Source organism: Typha latifolia, chromosome 11, assembly GCF_019914945.1.
Source record: "Typha latifolia isolate L0001 chromosome 11, TyphaL0001v2, whole genome shotgun sequence".
NCBI lineage: Eukaryota > Viridiplantae > Streptophyta > Magnoliopsida > Poales > Typhaceae > Typha > Typha latifolia.
This window is the reverse complement of record NC_133096.1, coordinates 10,173,041-10,193,631: the sequence shown is the minus strand read 5'-3', so window position 1 is coordinate 10,193,631 and position 20,591 is coordinate 10,173,041. Positions and strand designations below refer to the sequence as shown.

Below are 20,591 nucleotides of genomic sequence, written 5' to 3'. Positions count from 1 at the left end.
GCAATGCGGTTTACGATTATAGCATTTAAACCAGGGAAGATAACTACTTGGAATTCACCGTTCTTTATTTTGCACACATATACAAATTACAGCGAGTGAAATGAAAGAAAGACAACAATAATGTAAAAACGAAATAATAAGCAAGCCAATGCTAGATGAAGTACTGTTCTTCCCAGCCACACTTCAAGCAGGATAGACATCTCACACATAGTGAAGTCCAAGCTAATCCCAAAGCTAAGGCCATTAATTTTGAGTCAAGCTATTTTATCTTCACTCCAGATAAGATCAGCTTATCTTGCAGATGGACTGAAGGTGCCTGATATATCTCCAAAAGCACTGTTCTCACCTATGCTGGGGCGTTCACTATACGGATTCTCCCCACTAATACAAGAAGTCTCCAGTGTTAAACTCTCCTTTAGATGTACCACCACGTCAGCCATTGTTGGTCTTTGAGTGGAGTATTCTTGTGTGCACATCATTGCTAGCTCCAGAACCTTCCACACTGAATTAACGTCATACTTGCCTCGTAATAGCCTTCTGTCCATAATTTCCTCAATATCACCTCTGTTGAGCTTTGGTTTCACACGTTCTAGTATGTGAACCTTTCCTGTGCCTTGTACAATGGGAGGTTCACCTGTAACTATTTCCAATAAAACCACCCCAAAGCTATATACATCGCTCTTTTCGCTGAGTTGCAATGTCCTATGGTACCTATATATGAAAAATATTTGGGATCAGACATCTCAAATAGAAGAACGTCTGCATGCAGATATAATGAGATAGTCTATATATTATTCTTTAATGGGGCACTTTTATTGTGCTCATCTTATTAAGAAATAAGTCACTTCTTACAGTCTCGAATGAGAGAGATATGGACTTCAATTGGTAGAAAATTAAACGTGTAGAAACAGAGACGTACTCCGGATCCATGTAGCCTGGTGTGCCGACAAGTGCCACTGTCGATTCATACTGCGCATCACTGAGCATTGCCTTGGATAGCCCAAAATCGGCTATCTTGGCCTCTAAATGATGGCCTAATAGGATATTACTGGGCTTTACATCTCTGTGAATTATCGATTGTTTGCACCCTTTGTGTAGATAATCCAGGCCTACATCACGTTAAGAAAAAACCAATAAGAAAAAAACCGCGTAGTTTAAGATCTAGCATGAAAAGACATACAAATGCATTATATATCCTGACCTTGTGCAGCTTCAAGGACAATTTGGAGGCGCTCTCTCCAACTCAATGGTCTAGCAAGGCCAGCTTTACCTATAAGAGCAGGAAGACACTCACTCATGTTTTCTTGAAAATATATTGCAAGGCCTTCTGGGTAAAATGGGTTTTAGAACTCTCAGCTATGTCATCCCACATTTGACGGCTTCCACAACAATAAAGCAATCAGATATACTTAACTACTAGAAATCTTTTTAAAATAGTATTAGTATGTAATTGGGAAGAAGAAGGTAAAAATTGACTCGTATTTAGAGATAAAGCATATACCAATGACTAGAAAAACAACAGGAAGCATCTACTTCCACGATTACAAGGGATTAAGATAATGGCAAAGATTTTCTTTTTCTTGCCAAACCTCTCAGATGATCGTGAAGGCTTCCCTGAGGCAGATATTCATACACAAGAGCCATGTGTTCCCTATCATTGCAATAGCCAACCAAAGAAACTAGGTTCTTGTGATGAACCTTTCTCAAATTCTGAGTCTGCAAAGAAAGAATCCTAAATGTCAGACAGAATGCTGCATTTCTAGATACAACAAGATTCTAGTACAATGGTGTGATAATGCTACCACAGCATTTTGAAATATATTTTATCGTCCAATAGGCCTCATACACCATAGGCAAGAATGAAAACATGGAGTTAGTTTCATTTATAGTGTAGAATGTAGATAACTGCTAACTCATAGAGTTTTAATATTAAGTAACAATCCACCAAACAAATGATATTCCGATGTAGGAACTTTGAAATGTTCACATTGCTATGAAAGATATTTCTCAGCGGCATGCTTGACAACTTAGTTTTGCAATCCTTGTACAGCATATAGATTGCCTACTCAGTACTCATCCCTGCTATGCTCCAATATTAGTTATATACAAACTAATTTATTTAACACTTCATGGTCACACTGTGTTAAAAGCCATTTCTTTCCTGAGAAACTGATATCTAACAAGATTCAAATTAGTTACCTCAGCTAGAAACTCCTTCATTCCTTGTGATGACCATCCAGAAAGCAACTTGACTGCAACCTCAGTGCTACCTTCCAAGTAACCAAGGTAAACAGTCCCAAATCCTCCTTGTCCAATGACTCGTGTAAATTTGTTGGTAATGTTTTCCAACTGCAAGTATGTGAATACTTTAGTCTCAAGTTCTTCAAGACCGATTTTTCTCAGAGGAACTTCCTCAGCTTGTGGCCTCACGGCATGAGAAACCAAACCTTTCATACAAAAGGGGATCATGAGATATGAACCATATAAAGAAGTCAAGCATATAACTGCTAAAGTAGACAGGTAAAACGAAAACGAGCAGGGCATTAGATAAGGCTTATTGTTACAAGTAGCAACCTTGCTGTCTTCTTTTCGATATCAACATGTATCCAACCACTGCCAGTGCCAGTAGGACCACAGGGACAACTGAAATAGTTACAATGATCGGTGTAGTTAACTTCTTTGTACTAGTCTCGGTAGAGAAACCATTGTCACATTTGTTTGTACTGTTGTCAGTTCTAGCATCAGGAATTTTAAAAATATCAGAAGAAAATCAAGATCATGAACTGAAACAAAGGTACAAGCTAGAAGGAAAACATTTTCAAACTTAATGCAGTTCACTTAATGTTAAGTGAAACAAAAATGATGACAAATTCCACCTCATTGCTTCTGAAATTTTTAAAGTTCGCAAGCACTGAAGACATCATGATCTTGGTCTTATATTTGTCTCTTCCTCCAAAAATGTGGTGCTGAGTCTACCTTCTATGTATATATATCCACAACCTAATCTTGTTTCCTAACTCCTCAAGCACAAATTGTCTTTGAGAAAATATAGGGTTATGGTTCATTTAAGATGTCTGGTCGAATTAACACCTCAAGGGAACAAAGTCATTCGATCCTTGAAGCTTCTGTTAAGTGGAGACTAACAAAAGCCTCTGCTGCATAACTTCCTATGAACTACCTGAACTGTTCGGCCTATAAAAAATATTTGTAGAGAGATGCAGATTTATTGAAAAAGAAGTATTACATATGCTCTGTCCGACCAAGCCAAAGAATGAAATCAAGATATTTCTACTTCTCTTAAGTAGCTCTGACCACAGTTCTATTACTCAGTGCCCTCTGGCAGCGCTTATGATATTGAGTGCCCCTACAACAGTGAAATAACGGGACATCAAACTGACATATACGACCTAATCTTGTTGGCAAAAGGTTCGGAAAATGATGATGGCACTTATAATGATTACAAGTAGAAACAGGGGAGCCTTTTCCCAATTTGTGGCTTCTCATTTGGAATTATGCAAACTATAGAAAAAAATAATATTACTCATAAGTACGCAAGGAAAATTACAAACCTTAATTTCAGAGAACCTGCAGCTGATCTTTTCAGTAGAACATCAGGTATCGGTTCAGTGAAGCAGTTGGCTGTCAAGTCCCTAAACAGATGCAGATAGTATTAGACCTCCAAATGTACTTTTACTCCTTAAAATATGATTTCTAAGATTGATTTGAGCACTTACAGGAACTGGAGGGAAGATAAGTTTGCTAGAAAATCAGGTATCGTCCCATTTAACTTATTGTAAGACAAATCCCTGAGACAAAATTTTAACAACAGAATTGCTGTAATTTCCATTGCAGATTTATCTCATTTTAACTTGCTGTAATATAAGTTTTTTTTTTCTCACTTTATGCAAACACTATACGATCTGAACAACTAAACAAAGGAATCTAAAGACGATCATAAATGAAAGAACAATATGAATGTGAAACCTTCCAAAATGTTCAACATGGAATAATGTATGGGTATCAAAACTGAAAATGAGCTTTATTATTGGATCCTTTTTAATTCAAGAGTTTAGATCTGATGTTCCTGCTCAACATGGGAGCTCTGTAATAAACTGGTTTCACATATAAATGGAAATATCTGGAAGGGCATAATTTGTATGCAAAGCAAGATTACAAAGTGATTTGCGTTCACATACAATTATTGACTTCTGAATTACTTAACACATATGCAATTCTCATGGTTGTTTGCAATTATGATGATTCGTAGGGCATCATTTACATCACAAACAAATGATGCCCCAAAGATTGATGTTATTAAAGGTGAGTATCAATTGATGCTAAACACTTTTAAGCAGGGATGGTATCAAATTGTGACTTGTGAACCGCTCATGATACATTTCGAGTGTCTCTAGATGGTGAAAACTAAATAAATTACATGTTAATAACAGTCAGACTTCATGTAAGCAAGATAAAATATTACCAAGAAAGTGATTTGTGTTCACATACAATTATTGACTTCTGAATTACTTGACACATATGCAATTCTCACGGCTGTTTGCAATTCTGATGATTGGTAGGCATCGTTTACATCACAAACAAATGATGCCCCAAAGGTTGATGTTATAAAAAGGTGAGTATCAATTGATGCGAAAAACTTTTAAGCAGGGATGATATCAACTTGTGACTTGTGAGACACTCATGATACATTTTGAGGGTCTCTGGAGGGTGAAAACTAAATAAAATCCATGTTAATAACTGTGCGACTTCATGTAGGCAAGATAAAATACTCAACATCTAACTACAAGAAGATAGCAGATATCGCCTGTGGGGATAGTGAAAAGCATTATCAATGTTTGGCCATACTTACAGACTGTTGATTTCTTTGAGCATGGAAAACGAAGTTGACATGTAACCAGTCAATCCGCTTGAGGAAAGGTTTCTGCAACATTTGAACTCTGTTAACTCTACTTATCCCTAGTGATTTCTTATTAAATCTTCACACTCGAAATGTTTCATAAGTGTCCTTTCATAGATACTCACAGAGCTGTGATCCTTGGAGCACTAGCACTATAGCTACAAGTCATGCCATCCCAAGCATACTTCTTTGGAGCGCATGGATCACCCACCCAGTTTCTCTTCATTTGATAATCTTCCTTTATTCCCATTATGGCCTCAACTGATACCTCAAGAAGGAAGAGAAAGAATGTCCACATCAAAAAAAGGAGATAGAATGGCTAAACTTCGTAATCGCATATATTGGCATAAAGTTCATGGTAATAAAACTTGGGGATTTCTGTTATGATATTATGCAAGGATAGATGTGATATTTTCATTCTTCTTACTAGCACTTATGGAAGAGTCCCAAGGATTTTTAAGTATTAAAATTACATTTCGAAGAACTCAGAGGGAAATAAGTAAAAGATCCTAAATCAAGAACAATCCGATATTGATACCAGGGGTTGTACATGACAAGTAGTGTTTTGGGGGGGGGGCTTTTTACTTAGTTGTCATTTAAATCTAAATGGTTTAAATGCTATCCAATATTATATCAATACCATCATAAAAATTATCGATAAATATTTCACATTCTATACTTATAATATCATAATTGATATGAATCACTGGACTCATTCTAAATTGCCATTATGGTTGAAATATATGAGAATATTCCTAATATGCACCGTTAAATTAGATATTTTTAGACCATTTCAAACTATATGTATAAAAGAGTGTTAATTTTGAACTCATGGAACTGGCAATTTAAGAGTCCAATGATTTGAATGAGAATTATGAATGCAGTGACAATTGTGAAACTTGAAATATGGCAATTTTGTTAACATTGAAAAAAAAAAACCTTTGACCGCGTATCATATAACAAGGCATGAACTTTTTTTTTTTTTCAAAAAATGCATAGGAGCACAAATAGTAATAAAGACAAACCGAATTTTTATAGAAGGCAGAGTAGTCATACTCTAGAGTCTAGAGGAGGGAATTCAGCAAACATCTCTCTCATGTGGAATATTTGTGACGATCAAAGATATCTTTAATTTACCGTCGTCGAGATCAGTCATGAGTTCAGGCAGTAGCATGAGGGAGTATGCCTCGAGCGCGTTGAGGAGAGGGGGGAGGGTGGAGTTGGTGGTGGCATTCAGCGAGAAGTTGTACCAAGCACTGACGTCTAAAGGGCTGGTACTGTATAAGCCGCCCATCATCAGGTAGGGTGGTTCGAAGGACTTATGCCAGATGTTGCCGTTGAGGTAGATGTCGAACACCCTCTTGGCGCTTCCCGTGAGCTGTTGGACCTCGCCCATGTAGAGGACGACGAAGTACTGGGGCGCGATGGGGCCATTCCCGGGCTCCCAGTAGAACCCGAGCGAGGTGTCGTTCACGGGGACGGCGGCGGTCTGGTAGACGACGGAGGGGGGCTCGAACGGATCGTCGGCGTAGTTTTGGAATGTGGAGGCTGTGGATATCACGCTCCAGTACGGCACGAAGTCCCAGGGTGTCCAGATTCGATCGTACGGGTCGTCCGGGTACCTGTTGGGTCTTCTGGTTACAAACCAAAAAAAAAAAGAAAAAAGAAAACATAAAAGAAGACAAAAGGCAGAGTGCACCAAAGGTGTATCAACATGGCCTAGCTCACGGCTAATGCTAGGATTGCACTCAGGTCGTTAAATTCGCGCCAACGATGCGAATCCAACGATCCTAATCGTGCCCATTTTAACCTTATATTAGACACAATTAGACCATCAAATTCATGCGCAAACGTGCATATGACGCTATAATCAGACCGACCTACAGGGCAACTTGCACTTAACCAATTAAAAAGATTAAACCCTTTAGATCCTTTAAACTCACCTAATCAATGGGGTGGTACTCGTTGATGCAAGGTTGTTTCGAAAGACAAGAGCAATAGATTGAGAAGCATTTGCAGCCGGATAAAGACTAGACTTGAGTGGCCTCATCTCCAACGAAGAAACGAAAGGAGTTCCAGTGCTTGTGTTTATAAGACACACTTGTATAAACTCTGCCACGGCAACAGTGATGGCTTCGTATCTATACTGCCCACTGGCATCAGAGATGTTCACCTTCTTCCAAAAATTGACCCCAATATGGAGATCAAATAGGATCGGACTATCATCTTTTGCACTATTATTCCCATCGTAATTCCCATACATGAACCTTGCTCTCAAAAGATACTTACGACCTGGGATTACTGGCTTTAAGGTGTAACAATTCCGATCTCCATCAGGAAAGCTTCTAAGGTTACGGTTCTGCATTATAACATCAGAAGTATTGTAATTCCCAGCGATATTGTAGTTTATCCCAGTATCTATAAATTGGTCATCCGAGATGTATTCAAGTTTTGTATTGGGGTCGTTGTAACTGTAACCGCTGCTAATGCCGCAGTCTATACTTATATAACCTGCACGACGAACAATTAACGAAGAAAAATTTATGTGTACATGTGTAAATGCAATAATATTGGCATAACCAATTAATAGTCCAACATCCATTAGGGAAAAAGTTCAAAACTAAAATGGAAAGAGAAGCCTGAGAGGGTGACCTTCAGTACTTGGCTGGCCTGTAACCAAGATACCCCAAAGAAGAAAGCAACATATTACCACCTTTCCTAAGCTCAGGAACTCCATGGCCATGCCCTCCTGAAGCTTTTCTGCTCCAGGAGAGTACCACATTGCATGTATGCAAAGGCTGATCACTTTTCTGCCTTTAATACTAATTTAAAAGAACAGTATCGCGTCACATAGGATATGTAGTAACCACGATCGATGTTCTTATTATTATGCATTTAATCTGTAGCAATTTGATCAGTACAACCATAGTTTCTGACCCTTTCTTTAGTTCCGATATCCTAATTGGTTTTTCATTAGCCGCGATCTCTGTAACAATTAGCTCCTTAGAAAGACGAATAAGTACTGCCATGCATGAATTTTAAGGAGAATTGAGTGGTACGGCTGTTGATTATTAGTATTTAGAATTAAAAAGTTAATTTCAGATGAGAGAGAGAGAGAGAGAAATCTTCCATAGATTTATATAGTCCTGGTATGGGAAAACTAAACTAGACAGAACCCACATATATATATAATAATTTTTTTTTTCCCTTTAAACACGCAGAGGTTGCGTAAATATATATATTGATGAAAGATAGTCTAGATTCTGAATAGAGTCAACGCGGATTATGAGATAGCAAACTGGGGACAGGTAACTAGTAGGAATTCCAAATGTTCTTTATTTGGCTTAAAGTTTCTAATTAGAAAAATTAGAACGAATCTTAGAGACGTGTAGTGCAACCAATCTTAGACGTGTAGTGCATTATGGATGATAAGCAAAGTCTTGATGCCCATAATGGAAACCAAGACAATTCCAAAGATTAAGCCATTAATTTTGTACCAAACCAATTTACTTTCACTTAGTAGTTAAAAATATTCCATGTAGGATGAATAAGAGACCATTGACTAATTAACCAAGACAAAGTTTCTTTTCATATTTATCCTCCTCTATTTAACTTTAATAACCATGTGCCTTCAATGGAAGAAACTAAAGAGAGAGAAGAGACCGATGGAGTTTTAGGTAGACATGATCAAAGGGCCCAGCCCGCCCGTGCCCGGCCCGAGCCCGAACTATCCATGGGCGGCACGGGCCAGCCCTTTGCCCGTCCGACCCGGCCCGAAAGCCCGCCCGTTTGGCCCGCAACTAGGCCCGCCCGTTCTACTACAATAGCCCGCCCGTCTGCTACAGTACATTGCCCGTCTGCTACAGTAATTTACCATTGCTACAGTAAATTTTTTTAAGTATTGTACCGTTTTGCATTATTTTAAGCACACATTTAAAAAAATTTAATTTATTTTAATTATTTTTTAAATGGAGGAATATAAATATTTTTTTAAAAAATAAGCTAATAGTTAAAAAAATTCTAAAAATAGCTAAAATATGGGTTGGGCCGAGTGATTGGTTGGTCGGGCCGGCCCGGCCCGACCGGCTAGCCCAATCTCTCACGGGCCGACGGGCGGTAACGGGCTAGACTATTCTAGCCCGGCTCGAACCTGGCCCGGCCCGAGTGATTGATGGGTCGGGTCGTGAACAAATACTTAAGCCCGATTGGCCCGAAAAGCCCGGCCCGAACCCGGCCCGGCCCGCCCGATGATCATGTCTAGTTTTAGGTGATGGACGAGTGGGAACTCGACATCAATTTCAGATTTTGTCCCAATTGTTCAGTGAGTCAAACAAGAGAGGATTATAATCTTACTGTAGTAGTGCAATTATGGACTTTCTTGTTCCTTTAATTTGCCCATACGATCTGTCGAACGAAATGGAAAAAAGAAATTGCATATCATTATTGCAGTAAAGTTGCAGACTCTCAAATTCTATATGTTTCCAAAATATTTCATGGTCTTAGCAGTCTCACTAATTCATAAGCTGCTTCATTATTCTGAAGAATGGTTCATTCTCGAAGAAATTAATTAATAGGTCATCACATTCAACACACCCAGGGTATTATTAATTTATTACTCACAGAAAATCATTTGCAACACATAGAGATCATCACACACTGCACACTATCCATTTGAAGATATATATAAATATTCAAATCATACTTGATAAGGCAGGAACAAGCTCAGTGCTTCTGTATTTGTCAGTGTTCCTGCTACTTACACGAGCAGTCTCAAGCAACGATGGCCGTGCTAGGGGCACGTGCCGTGCCGTGCCACCATCGACACAGCATGTGTCGGTTGGCATGGGGTGTGCCAAGCGGCACGTGTAGGCATGCCCTGCCGTGCTAGTGGCACACCCCTACCGTGCTAGTGGCACACCCTGCCGTGCCAGTGGCACACCCTGCCGTGCCAGTGGCACGTCCCTATGTGCCGCTGTCACATATTTAAAATATTTTTATTAAACTTTTTATGATATTTAAAGATGTTTTTCGATCTTTGATATGTCAATTTTTAATTTTTAGTTTAAATATATATATTAAAAGTTTAAAACCTATATTATAATATTTTATCTTTAGATTATTTTTGTAAATGACATATTTATTAAAGATAAAGTAATAGTTAAATATAAATATTATTCAACACATACTATGATCGAAGACATTCATTAAAACTAATATTAATAATTGAACACTTCATAATATAATTGAACACATAATATTAATCGATAATAGTTTAATAATTAAAATTAATATCTAGCTCAATATAAAATGACGAAGAGAATCAAATACTTTATTTGTTGGCATAAAATTAACACGAGAATGTTGTAGTAAATACTACCAATATTTTTTAAAACTCATTCACTGATAGTATTGCTCGTTGTAACATTTCACATAGCCTTCATACAAATAGAAATTTTATAATTCTCCTATGATATGATATAATATGAATATTGAACATGCACGGGAATGAACGGTATCGACACAGGCACAAACACACCATAAGCATATGTAGATGGTAGATATAGAGTATAATAATGGTGTTCTAGCTCTGGTGGTAATTATAATGAACTCATATCATCCTGTGGGTGCACCTCTCCTAATGTCCTACTAACTACAAACTCAAGTCCTCTGTAAAAAGAATACCTTTCTGAGAATATTGTGTAACAGGGACGTATGTCTCATCTTTATTATCACTACCGCTATACTGAGTTTCGTTATTATCAACATCACTTAGGGGTATAAACGAGCCGAGCCTGAGCGAGCTGGCTCTGGCTCAGGCTCGGCTCGAAATTACTTTCGAGCCTCATAATTTTGCTCAGGCTCGGCTCAGCTCAATTTGAGCCGAGCTCGAGCTAAGCCTAACCAAGCCCGAGCTTGATTAGAGGATAAGGCGGTGGCAGCGTGGGCGGTGGCGGCATGGACGGCAGCTTGCCAAAGGAGTCGGAGACGGATGGAGGAGGAGGTGACGGCGAGGAGTTAGTGAATGAAGGAGGAGGAGGAGGCCGACGGAGAGGAAGGCGTGGCACCGTGGTGGTGGCTTGCCGATGGAGGCTGACGGGGAGGGAAGAGGTGGCGGCGCGTGAGGTGAGGTTATGAGTGGTGATCGAGTGGATGAGGGTGAGGGTGAGAGTGAGGGTGAAGGTGATGGTGGGGTGGGTGAGGAAATTGAGGATGGGGAAGGTGACGTGATGGGCAAGGTGAAGTGATGGGTGAGGGTGGGGTAGGTGAGGGTGATGAATATTGAACGGGTTACGGGTGAGGATGGGTTAGTGAGGGACACGTGGCAATATTTCTTTATGCCACGTGTCCTTAGTTATAGCTAGTCAGGCTATTGAGCCGAGCCTGGAGCGAGCGGCTCCAGCTCAGGCTCGGCTCGATATTAATTTCGAGTCTGTTATGATGGCTCGGGCTCGGCTCAGCTCTGACCGAGCTGAGTCGGACTCGAGCCGAGCCCGAGCCAAGCCCGAGCCGCTCGTCAAGCCTGATAGCCCTACCATCACCATCACCATCACCATCACCATCATCATCACCATCATCATCATCATCATTATCATTTCTAGTCTTATTATTATTAATTTTATCTAAGCCTTCTAAATGATCAATTGATCAATTGATTTGATAATGACTGATGAAAATAGAAATTCTTTTAAAAAAAATGACTCCATATGGCACAATGACTGGCATGAGGCTGTGCCGAATGGCACATAGTCGTGCCAGCCTAGCACAACTCGGCACGGCTCGGCACGGGGGTGTGCCACTGGCACACCCCGTGCCAAGTGCCATGCCATTACTGGCACGACCATCCATGGTCTCAAGTGCCAAGCAATATCATGGATATTCCCTCTCTTAATTAATCGTACAGATATATATATACAAGGATTTCTATGTTCGTATCCTACCACACTTGGTTGGTCATTTGTTGTTGTAGATCTTTTGCAGGATATGTGAATGTTTTCAAATCACAGAGAGTTACGTCTCCTAACTAAATATCGAAGGCATTAGATGCATCACCGGTATGCTTTAGGCAAATTGGATGGCTTCATTTTAGAAGCTTATGATGTTTGCTTCTTGCATATTGTTTGCTAGCTTATGATGCTACTATCTTCCACAAGTAGTAAACTATAACACTGACTAGTGCTTATCTTTCATTGCACACCAAAGAAAATGTCACACTTCATAAAACAATATAAAGTATAAACAAGAAGCCCTGAGAGAAGGTTTACGGATTATTACATATAAAAAAAACTATAATTGAGGCAGCAAAAAGCCAAATTTCTTCAATACTCAGTTGAGAAAAGGGAGGAAAAAAAGAGAAGAAAACAACCAACTCGGAATTATGTTGAGGAAGACGGGATCAGCTTATCTTGCAGATGGTGCAAATGTGCCTGATATATCTCCAAAAGCACTTGTCTCACTTATGGTGGTGCGCTCACTGTATAGATTCTCGCTCCTCACACGAGAAGTCTCCAGTGTCAAACTCTCCTTTAGAAGTATCACCACATCAGCCATTGTTGGTCTTTGATTGGAGTAATCTGACGTGCACATCATTGCTAGCTCAAGAACCTTCCACACTGAATTGATGTCACACTTGCCTCGCAGACTTCTATCAACAATTTCCTCAATATTCCCTCTGTTGATCATCGGTTTCACACGTTCTAGGATGTGAACCTTCCCAGGACCTTGCACAATAGGAGGTTCACCTGTAATTATCTCCAGTAGAACCACCCCAAAGCTGTATACATCGCTCTTTTCACTGAGTTGCAATGTCCTATGGTACCTATATATGAAAAAGCTTCGCGATTAGACATTTGTAACCAGCTCAAATAGAAGAATGCTTGCCTTCCAATATAATGAGGAAGTCTATATATTATTCATGGGACATTTTTATTATGCCCATCTTATTAAAAATGTCACTTTTTACAGTCCCTGATGAGAGAGATATGGACTTCAATTGGTAGAAAATTAAATGTGTAGATACAGAGACATACTCTGGATCCATGTAGCCTGGTGTGCCGACAAGTGCCACTGTTGATACATACTGCGCATCACTGAGCACTGCCTTGGATAGCCCGAAATCAGCTATCTTAGCCTCTAAATGTTGGCCTAAAAGAATATTGCTGGGCTTTACATCTCTGTGAATTATTGATTGTTTGCATCCTTTGTGTAGATAATCCAGGCCTACACCACATAAAAAATATTGAAAAAAAAAGAAAAATGACCATGTAGTTTAAGACTAGTAAGACATATACAGATGCATTATGTATCCTGACCTTGTGCAGCTTCAAGGACAATCTGGAGGCGCTCTCTCCAACTCAATGGTCTGGCAAGGCTAGTTTTACCTACAAGAGCAGGAAGACATTATATCAATTTTTCCTAGAAAAATGTACTGCAGGACCTTATGAATAAAATGATTTTCAGAACTCTCAGCCATGTCATCCCATGATTGACGGCTTTCACCACAATACAATTAAGTGCCAAGTCGAAACGCTCAAGGTACTTTCTAATGTGCAAGAAAGTAGAATATTCTATTTCAGATACCATATGAAAAAGTTCACATCTCAGAAGACTTAAGCGAATATGGAGAATATGTTGATATGTGAAATGAAAGCTAAGTGTTTGTCTGGAATGCTTTAGTTTCTTTTTAATATCTTCAAAGTAGATACTTCTAATTTGGAAAAAAAATATTGTATTAAAGAACTCACAAGGGAAAGAAGGAATATGCAGATGCATGGAATGAAGGCCAATTTTAATTTAATGCGTGGACCTTTCTTTATCAGTATCAATCAAGCTGTGATAACTGATCAATAATTAGGCTATTTGCTTGAATATGAAAAACGTTGGCTAGAATACTCAATTTTGCATTATCTCATATTTACAAAAGACCACCAAAAAATCCAGAAAAACTACAGCTACATTTCCAGTTTTTTCAGGACATTCTTTCGGGGCCAAATAATAAATCTACAGCCCAGCTCCAGATTTGTCAAACCACAAGCCTTGGAAGCTCAAACCTTGGGGACAGAACAGGAGGGCCAAAGATTGCGGAATGCCCACTCCTTTCTTAAGTTCTCTTACCTTGAAGCTTCAGTCTGGTTAAGTCTAGAGAACTCTTTTACTTGGATCATGACTGAGTTAGCCTTCTTTATCTACTACCTATTTCATAACAGATCTTTAAGAACGTCTATTAATGTAACTGCTCAATGTCTGCCAGCTAAAGTAGCTCAATCATGGCATGAGATCATAACGATCTAAGAACCTCCATCTAACGCAGAAGTTCATTGAAAATGGTTAATAAAATACTAAAAGTGTTGTATAAATTAGTATTAATATGTATTTTGAAAGAACAAGGAAAAATAGAAACTGATTGATATTTAGGAATAAGGCATCTACCAAGGACTAGAAAAACCATATGAAGCATCTACGTCCAACTATATATGATAACATGGATTAGTCTTTTTCTTGGCAAACCTCTCAGATGATCGTAAAGGCTTCCTTGAGGCAGGTACTCATAAACGAGAGCCATGTGTTCCCCATCATTGCAATAGCCAATCAAAGAAACTAGGTTCTTGTGATGAACCTTTCTCAAATTCTGAGTCTGCACAAAAGAATTCTAAACATTGTCAGACAACACACTGCATAACTAGAAGCAACAAGAATCTAGTTCAGTATTTTTTCATAATGCTACCCACAATATTTTAAAATATCCCTTTACATCTAATAGTTCACATACACTTTCACCAAGAAAGTAAACATAAAGCTAGTATATATTGTACTGTAGATAAATGGGGAACTAAAGATTTTTAGTATTAGGAAACAATCCACCACGAATGATATCCCGATCTAGGAACAGTGTAATATTCACATTTTCGCAAAAGATAATTCTCAGTGGTATGCTTCACATATTAATTTTGTAATCCTTGTACAGCATATTGAATGCCTAATCACCTTCCTATGCTCCTATACAAGCTCTCTCCAGATATTTGATTTAAAGCTTCATTGCCACAATGTACCAAAAGCTATTTCATTACTGAGAAACAGATACCTGACAAGATTCAAATTAGTTACCTCAGCCAGAAACTCCTTCATTCCTTGTGATGACCATCCAGAAAGCAACTTGACTGCAACCTCACTGCTATCTTCCAAGTAACCATGGTAGACAGTCCCAAATCCTCCTTGTCCGATGACTTGTGTAAATTTATCAGTGATGATCTCCAACTGCAAATATGTAAACTGTTTACTCTCAAGTTGCACTTGCTGCTCTTCATGATTCATTTTTCTTACAGGAACTTCCTCAACATGTTGCCTCACAGGAGCATCAGAAATCACAACTTTCATAAAAGAGGAGATCATGAGATATGGACCATAGATAAATGATTCAAGCATAAAATTAGGAAAATAAACAAGTAAAAGGAAAATGAGCAGAGCATTAGTTCAGAAATAAGGGTTGCTGTTACAAGTAGTAACCTTGTCGTCTTCTTTTCAATATCAACATGATGGATATTGCCAGTGCCAGCAACACCACAAGGACAACTGAAATAGTTACAATGATCGCTATAGGTGACTTCTTCTTTGGATCAGAAGAGGTTTCAGTCATGTTTAAACTGTTAGTTCTGGCATCAGGAAAATTTTACAAATATTAGCAGAAATCAAATTTATGAACTGAAACAAAGATACAAGCTAGAATGAAAACATTTCAAAGTTAATGCAATTCATTTCATGTTAAGTACAATAAAAGTACTGAAAAACTTCCACCTCATTGCTTTAGAAACTTTCTAAGTTAGTAAAGACAGAGAACATCATGATCTTGGGTACTGTATTTTCCTCTTCCTCCAGAAGTGTGGAGCTTAGTCTACCTTACATATAATATGTGTGAACAACTTTTTATCAATATTCAATGTCCACAACAGTCATCTCTATTTCCTAGATCCTAACTCCTCAAGCATCTAATAATTACAGCATATAAGTAAAAGGTGATATCAAATAGGGCAAATTCGGTCCTTTTGATCAAATATTGAGGCATAATTAAGTTAAGAAGCCTGGTCATGTGACACCTCAGGGGAACAAATTCATTCGCTTCATGTTACAATATTAGCAGTAAATTGATATCAAGAAGAATAATAGAACATTAGGAGTGCCCAAAATATAATCTATTTGTATAGTTCACTTCACATTACAGCAAAAGTGGAAGAAGATTCTTTCTTATTGCTGACAGAGCCATTTGTGTCAGCATGTAAAAAGACATTGTGTTTCATCCCATCTTATGTGCCTAACAACTTGCAATTTCAAGCAAGAAAAAGAACCTATGAAACTATGACAGGTCAAGAAACAGTAATACCATAGGCTCATATAGTATCCTTCCAGTTGAAAAAGAAAGGAAGAAAAGCGTACTTATAAGTGATAACATGCCAACCTTAATATTTATAGGTTTTATCTTTCCAAATTGTACTACATAGCCTAAAGGTATATTGAGAAATGAGAATGACTTGCACATTGACCAAAAGTATCAATTCCTTTTATGGAGAAGTGCTGAAAATTATCAATTACATCTTAAAAGAAAACAAATGATATACTTAGACATATTACAATGAAATCTAATTGCATACAATACCTGATAGGAATGTTCCTATATCAAATGCGCATTTTAGAACCTGCAAAGCTCTGTATAGTTTGTACAGACCCTTAAAAATGAACCTCTGATGTAGATAATTAACTATCCCTTTTTTCATGAATTACTGTAACAGAGGCAGAGCTAACCGAGAATTTAATCTGTAAAGTGTTCTTTACTTGCTATCCTACAGAGTGCCTCAAAAGAAATCTGGGGCTGTTTTTAGATTATAAGAATACAACAATTGATAAAATATTTTCTCAAAAGTAGTTGAATGCAATATGCTCTTTTGCTACCATAATTGGTTAAAAAACGGAAGGGCTTGATTAGAAACAAACCTCAATACAAGTGACCCATCATTTGCTTTTCTAATGAGGCGATCAGGGATTTCTGTGATGTTGTTTCCAGTTAGATCTCTGCACAGGTAGAGATTGCATCAAGGACCTAAAATACTCATTAAGATAATCAGAACAGTCTATCTGACGTTAACACTTACAGGACTTGGAGGGATGATATATCCGCTAGAGAATCAGGGACTCTTCCACTTAAGTTGTTGTAAGACAAATCCCTAAAGAAGATAACATAATTAGATATGACTTTAGAAGTTCCTTGTACCTTTGTAACAATATTGATCTAAATTTTGCCACGGTTCATACTTACAGGGACTCGAGTTTTGTGAGACGGGAAAAGGAATTTGACACCTGACCAACCAACCCACTGGAGGATAAGTTTCTGCAGCACAGTTGAATCAATTAGGATATATATATATCCTTTTAGTCAACAAAGTTTACCAGAAAACTTGGCTCCTAAGAAAATTTGCAAAATATTCTCTTTCTTGGATACTCACAGAGCTATAATCCTTGAATCATTACCACCATTGCTACAAGTGATGCCGTCCCAAACATACGTTTTTGGAAAACATGGATCACCCATCCAATTTTTCTTCAACTTATACTCTGCCTTGATCGCCAACATGGGCTCAACTGGTACCACAAAAAAGAAAATTTTGTGAAGGCATGCGACAAATAGAGATTAGAGATGCAAGCACAATCCAGAAAGGTTTTTTTTGCATTGTATTCACTGCGGAATTAATACGATACTCTTCATGCTATGGAATGTATCATGAGTAAACGTCTCAAAGTAGCATCATCCTTTCTTTAGTTTACGTTCATCGATGGAGTCAGAGTCCAACTGCAGCAATTCGAGGAGAAGAAATATTCTATTTGAAGGAAGTAAACCCTAAGCGGACTTGGGTGGAGAACAGAGATTCGGAAAAGGTATTGGAGAAGGGGTAATAATTAATGCCATTTACTAATAAATCCGTCTTCAGATCATCAACATTGTCTAGATTTTTACTGAAACCAAATGAAATGCCCTGATATTAAATACGACAAATGAACAGATTCCAGTTCCATCAAATTCCAACTTTAGGAGTTTACAAATAGGGTATAATTAAAACTAAAAATACATTTCAAGCTTGACTTGTTTATGCCCCATCATGAATAATAACTAGACGCAAAAAATTAAGGAAAATTTAAAAGGGGATTCGAAAAGTAATAAACATACCGTCTCCGATGCGAGTCATTGAGATATCTGCCCTGCTCCAGAGCGAATAAGCCTCAACCGCATTGATGAGGGGAGGACGAGTGGCGTTCTTGGTGGCACTGAAACTGAAATTATACTGGGCGTAGCTGCTCAATTGGGAGGTGCTATATATATAGCCGGACATGAGGTAGGGTGGCCTGTAGTGTTCCTCCCACGTCCTGTCATTAAGGTAAACGGCGAACTCCCTGACGTCCTTTTCCGGGAGGAGTTCGAGCTCACAGAAATGAAGGTTCACATAGTAGTACGGCCCGACGCTTCTGCTCTCCGAATTCCAGTAGAATCCCATCGTGGTGTCGTTGATGTTTGCGGCCACGGCAGCGGTCTGGTGCACGACAGAGGGGACCTCGAACTCGTCATCTTGGAAGTTTTTGACCTTAGATGCGGTAGTTAGCACGTCGTCGGTGATGTTCATAGGCTTCCAGATGCGGTCGTACGGGTCGTCGGGGTATCTGCAAATGAATTCACCTTAATTCTCTTATAGAAAATTTTTATTTCGACGTCTGCAGTATTATACGTCCGCTCGATCGATCGTGAATTATGTTCGATGTTGGACGCGTACTTACCGAATTATGTTACCTGCAACCGCTCCAAAGTTGACCCGTGCCAAAAACACGATATAGTTGGAAGAGGTGGCGGTGGGATAGAGCGTGGACTTCAATTGCCTCATCTCCAGTAAAGAGATGAAAGGAGTGGAAGAAGAGTCGCTTCTTCTCGTCAGACAAACTGATACGAAATCGCCCAACGCAACACTTATAGCTTCGTACACATGAGTAGAGGATGTCGTCGTGATGTTCACTGTATCCCAAAGATTGACTCCAATGTGGAGATCGAACAGCAACGGACCGTTCGCCTGCACGCTGTTATTTCCATCGTAGTTCCCATACATGAAGCCTGCTCTTAGAAGATACTTATAACCTTGGATTGCAGGCTGTAAGGTGTAGCAGTTACGATCTCCGTCAGGAAAGCTTCTGACAGTCATATACTGCTCGCGAGTCGAGGAGACGATATAATTGGAAGCAACATTGTGGTTTGTCCCAGTGTCTATATATTGATCATCTGTCGTATAGGGTATTCCTGTATCTCTGTCTGTATAATTACCAGCGGAGCCACAGTCTATGCTAATGAAACCTACATATAAAAGACGAAGGTAAATCAAATATTATGATCAATTTGTGTACATAGAAGCATCTTCGATTATATACATTTATCTGACTATAACAACCAAGCCTCTTTCGACATACTTGCAAGTGGATTCTTATTTTTCCTGTAGTTTGTCAATACATGAAAAAGAAATTTAGGAAAAAAAAAACTCCAAAAGAAAGAAATTTTGTTATGCAATGATGCGAAGTTGTTTTATTTTTTAAAAAAAAAAGAATCTTAAAGTCCGATCTAAACTTGGTGATCTAGGACTACGTACTCTCAGTACTAGGAAGCTGGCCATGAACTTGAACTGCTGCAAGCAAGACACTCAAGAGAAGAGATCTGCACCATAACTCCATCTTCTTCTCTAAGCTCTCATGCCTCATTGCAACCAACGCCATTAATTCTTCACCGTGGTTCATCATCCTTTATACTTAAATTGCGGCCGGATATAGAAACATTTATGTATCACTTCGTGCACCCCACACAGGACGACCTCATAACCCAACCTTTGCCAGCTTTAGGTCAACGGTTGAATAAAGGTCAAACAGGGGCCTTTGTTAGACTCCGACCTGCTAATTGCGGGCTGGTTTCTGACCTTGTCTGGCATTTGAATTGGCAAAGTGTTGGAGCTCCCTCCTATACTGAAAGGGAAACTGGATTCAATTATTTTAACTGGAAAGGTGATGGAAAACCTATTGTAGTATTGCTATTGTTTGCACGTCGCACGAGTTGGAAAACATAATATTAGATATGTGATGTTCTGATATATAAATATATATATTGAAAATAATGGACTCAATCCAGTTATATTTTGTTGTTCTTATATATTTATTAAGGTAGTCGGATTATGCCTTAACAAACGGAGGTACCACTGTGTAACTCTCATATTTTAACATATTATATGTTGATGCAATTAGGAGTATAATTGGAGCTCACGTCTCCTATGAGCCATTTCAATAATACAATTAGCAAGTTTCCAAACTGTGATCTGAAAATTAAAGAACCAGATGCTTATTAATTGTCACCTGTTCATTGGTATACATATGCCCATTAGTAGACATATTAATCAAGATGTCATGGGTTTAATATATACCAGAAATAAAGGAGTTCATCAGAAAACTACTTTTGGTACTAATAGCTGGTAGAAACAAACCTAAAATATAATAGTGACCCAACTAGCGAACTCTTTTTAACAACGCATCGCTGCATTCCTGTCGGATTTCTGCACAAAAGAAGACTGAATCGAAACTCGAAAACAACTTCATCCATTTCTTTTTTCCTTTGGAG

At 38.6% G+C, this 20,591-nt stretch overlaps 2 protein-coding genes across 2 annotated transcripts; both read right to left on the bottom strand.

The window, feature by feature from the left end:
* Positions 1-47: 47 nt before the first annotated feature.
* LOC140797200 (putative leucine-rich repeat receptor-like protein kinase At2g19210) lies at positions 48-7,697 on the bottom strand. Its single transcript, XM_073150477.1, has 13 exons — positions 7,568-7,697; positions 6,859-7,426; positions 6,053-6,651; positions 5,041-5,176; positions 4,868-4,939; positions 3,735-3,806; positions 3,570-3,650; positions 2,575-2,735; positions 2,200-2,447; positions 1,590-1,716; positions 1,202-1,270; positions 920-1,109; positions 48-711 (listed from the first exon to the last, which is right to left on the bottom strand). Exons 1-13 carry the CDS (start codon positions 7,695-7,697, stop codon positions 291-293), a joined length of 2,874 nt encoding a protein of 957 aa, XP_073006578.1. The 3' UTR covers positions 48-290.
* Positions 7,698-12,069: 4,372 nt separating this feature from the next.
* Positions 12,070-19,702, bottom strand: LOC140797199 (putative leucine-rich repeat receptor-like serine/threonine-protein kinase At2g19230). Its single transcript, XM_073150475.1, has 13 exons — positions 19,579-19,702; positions 18,725-19,289; positions 18,123-18,610; positions 17,404-17,539; positions 17,217-17,288; positions 17,053-17,124; positions 16,895-16,972; positions 15,416-15,561; positions 15,017-15,279; positions 14,420-14,546; positions 13,225-13,293; positions 12,943-13,132; positions 12,070-12,731 (listed from the first exon to the last, which is right to left on the bottom strand). Exons 1-13 carry the CDS (start codon positions 19,700-19,702, stop codon positions 12,314-12,316), a joined length of 2,748 nt encoding a protein of 915 aa, XP_073006576.1. The 3' UTR covers positions 12,070-12,313.
* Positions 19,703-20,591: the final 889 nt, after the last annotated feature.